We start from the raw sequence: 2210 nt of genomic DNA, 5'->3' as shown, positions 1-2210 counted from the left end.
GCCTATTGTAAGTCGATGAAAAATGAATTTTAAAAATCCACGCCTATTGTAAGTCGATGAAAAATGAATTTTAAAAATCCACGCCTATTGTAAGTCGATGAAAAATGAATTTTAAAAATCCACGCCTATTGTAAGTCGATGAAAAATGAATTTTAAAAATCCACGCCTATTGTAAGTCCATGAAAAATGAATTTTAAAAATCCACGCCTATTGTAAGTCCATGAAAAATGAATTTTAAAAATCCACGCCTATTGTAAGTCCATGAAAAATGAATTTTAAAAATCCACGCCTATTGTAAGTCCATGAAAAATGAAATTTAAAAATCCACGCCTATTGTAAGTCCATGAAAAATGAATTTTAAAAATCCACGCCTATTGTAAGTCCATGAAAAATGAATTTTAAAAATCCACGCCTATTGTAAGTCCATGAAAAATGAATTTTAAAAATCCACGCCTATTGTAAGTCCATGAAAAATGAATTTTAAAAATCCACGCCTATTGTAAGTCCATGAAAAATGAATTTTAAAAATCCACGCCAATATTTCTTGTAAGTCCTTCAAAAAATATTTTTAAAAAATATACCTTTTATTCTTTTTTATTTTTTTAAACTTAATATAGCAAATATTCCTAATGCAATGAAAAATTTACAACAATTTTCACTTAAATGCTACATTGTTAACATAATATTTTGTTTTTATAATAATTAATTAATTAGCATTATTCAGTTCTTTTTAAATTCTATTTACAAAAATCAACGAGAGCGAGAGAGGATGTATTCGAAAGAGAGCGTGAGATCACTTTTCATTTTTACTCATTGAGCAGACAGGTTCTAATGAGAGCATCACACACAGCATAGGGATCACAATTTGAACTTGGACGACGATCTTCGAAATAACCCTTTCCAGCAGTGGCAACACCCTGGGGCACCCTCACACTGACACTGCGATTGGCAACACCCCAAGAGAATTTATCAATGCTGGAGGTTTCCAATCGTCCCACCAAACGTCTCTCATTATCCTTACCCTCTTTGGGATCATAGGCCTTGATGTGACGTTCATGATGATGGCTGAGCTTTTCAATTGCCTCTTCAATGGCTTTCATGCCACCATCAGCCCGCATCGCCTTGGTGGAGAAATTGGTATGGGCGCCAGCGCCATTCCATGGTCCCTCAACGGGTTTGGGATCAAATGTCACCACAATGCCAAACTCCTCAGCAATACGTTGTAGAATGTAACGCGAGACCCATAGATCATCACTGGCCTTAATGCCCAAACTGGGACCGACTTGATATTCCCATTGGGCGGGCATTACTTCGGCATTGGTGCCGCTAAAATCAATACCGGCATAGAGACATGCCAATGTGTGGGCCTCAACCAAATCCCGGGCGTAGACACGATCAGCTCCCACACCACAATAGTAAGGCCCCTGGGCAGCAGGATAGCCGTTGGCAGGCCAGCCGAAGGGACGTCCATCTACATCGAGCAACGTGTATTCCTGTTCAATGCCAAACCAAGGCTCCTCATGGCCCACCTTATCAATTGCATTCTGCAGGGCAAAACGTTTGTTCGAAGGTGTTGGCTCACCATTGGGCAAATAGGTATCGCACATGACAATGATGTCGTTCTTACCCGGCTTGAAGGGATCACGATAAATGACCCGGGGCACTAGCGTAGTATCGGAATTTTCACCCTGACTTTGATATGTGGAACTGCCATCGTATTGCCATTTTGGTAAATCCGAAACATCTTTGGGGATTTTATTAAGAACACGATCCTTGACGCGGATATTTTCTCCGGTGCCATCGATCCACAGATAGGTGGCTTGCAGACGATCACTGGGGGTTTCCAAGAATTTATAGCGGCTCAGTATGGATTTATCCAAGGCATTGTTGGGCGAATTTTTCAAAAAATCACTGGACGAAAGGCGCGAAGTGGTGCTCAAGGCGCGAGTTTGACGCAAGGAGGCAGATAGTTCTTTGCTAAGCAGTAGACCAAGGCAACGTAGAGCCATTTTGTTACTTTAGAAAAATATGATTTTTTATTTCTATTTTTAAAATAATTATTTTTATTTTTAATTAAATATTTTTCCGATTTCCTTGTTGATCTTGTTCTTTTTTTCCTCTGTGCGCTGTTCTATGCTTCTTTTTTACTTTCAAAAAATTCTATGTTTTTTCTATTCTTCTTTTGTGTGTTTTTTATTTTTTTCTGGTTC

The 2210-nt window shown here is 38.6% G+C and overlaps 1 protein-coding gene across 1 annotated transcript; it reads right to left on the bottom strand.

Annotated features, from left to right (window-relative positions):
- Nucleotides 1–802: 802 nt before the first annotated feature.
- LOC133321915 (glutamine synthetase 1, mitochondrial-like) lies at nucleotides 803–2009 on the bottom strand. Its single transcript, XM_061530983.1, has one exon. The coding sequence runs from the start codon at nucleotides 2007–2009 to the stop codon at nucleotides 807–809; it is 1203 nt and encodes a 400-aa protein (XP_061386967.1). The 3' UTR covers nucleotides 803–806.
- Between the last annotated feature and the right edge of the window lie 201 nt (nucleotides 2010–2210).

The sequence above is a fragment of the Musca vetustissima genome, unplaced genomic scaffold (genome assembly GCF_032173495.1).
Source record: "Musca vetustissima isolate MV318-11 ecotype Yass unplaced genomic scaffold, APGP_CSIRO_Mvet_v1 utg7437, whole genome shotgun sequence".
NCBI classification, from domain to species: domain Eukaryota; kingdom Metazoa; phylum Arthropoda; class Insecta; order Diptera; family Muscidae; genus Musca; species Musca vetustissima.
Note: the sequence above shows the minus strand (reverse complement) of the source record. Positions and strands in the feature narration are given on the sequence as shown.

Bases quoted from the DNA above. Each gene is read 5' to 3' on its own strand.
- LOC133321915 (XM_061530983.1), bottom strand. From the start codon at position 2,009: ATGGCTCTACGTTGCCTTGGTCTACTGCTTAGCAAAGAACTATCTGCC.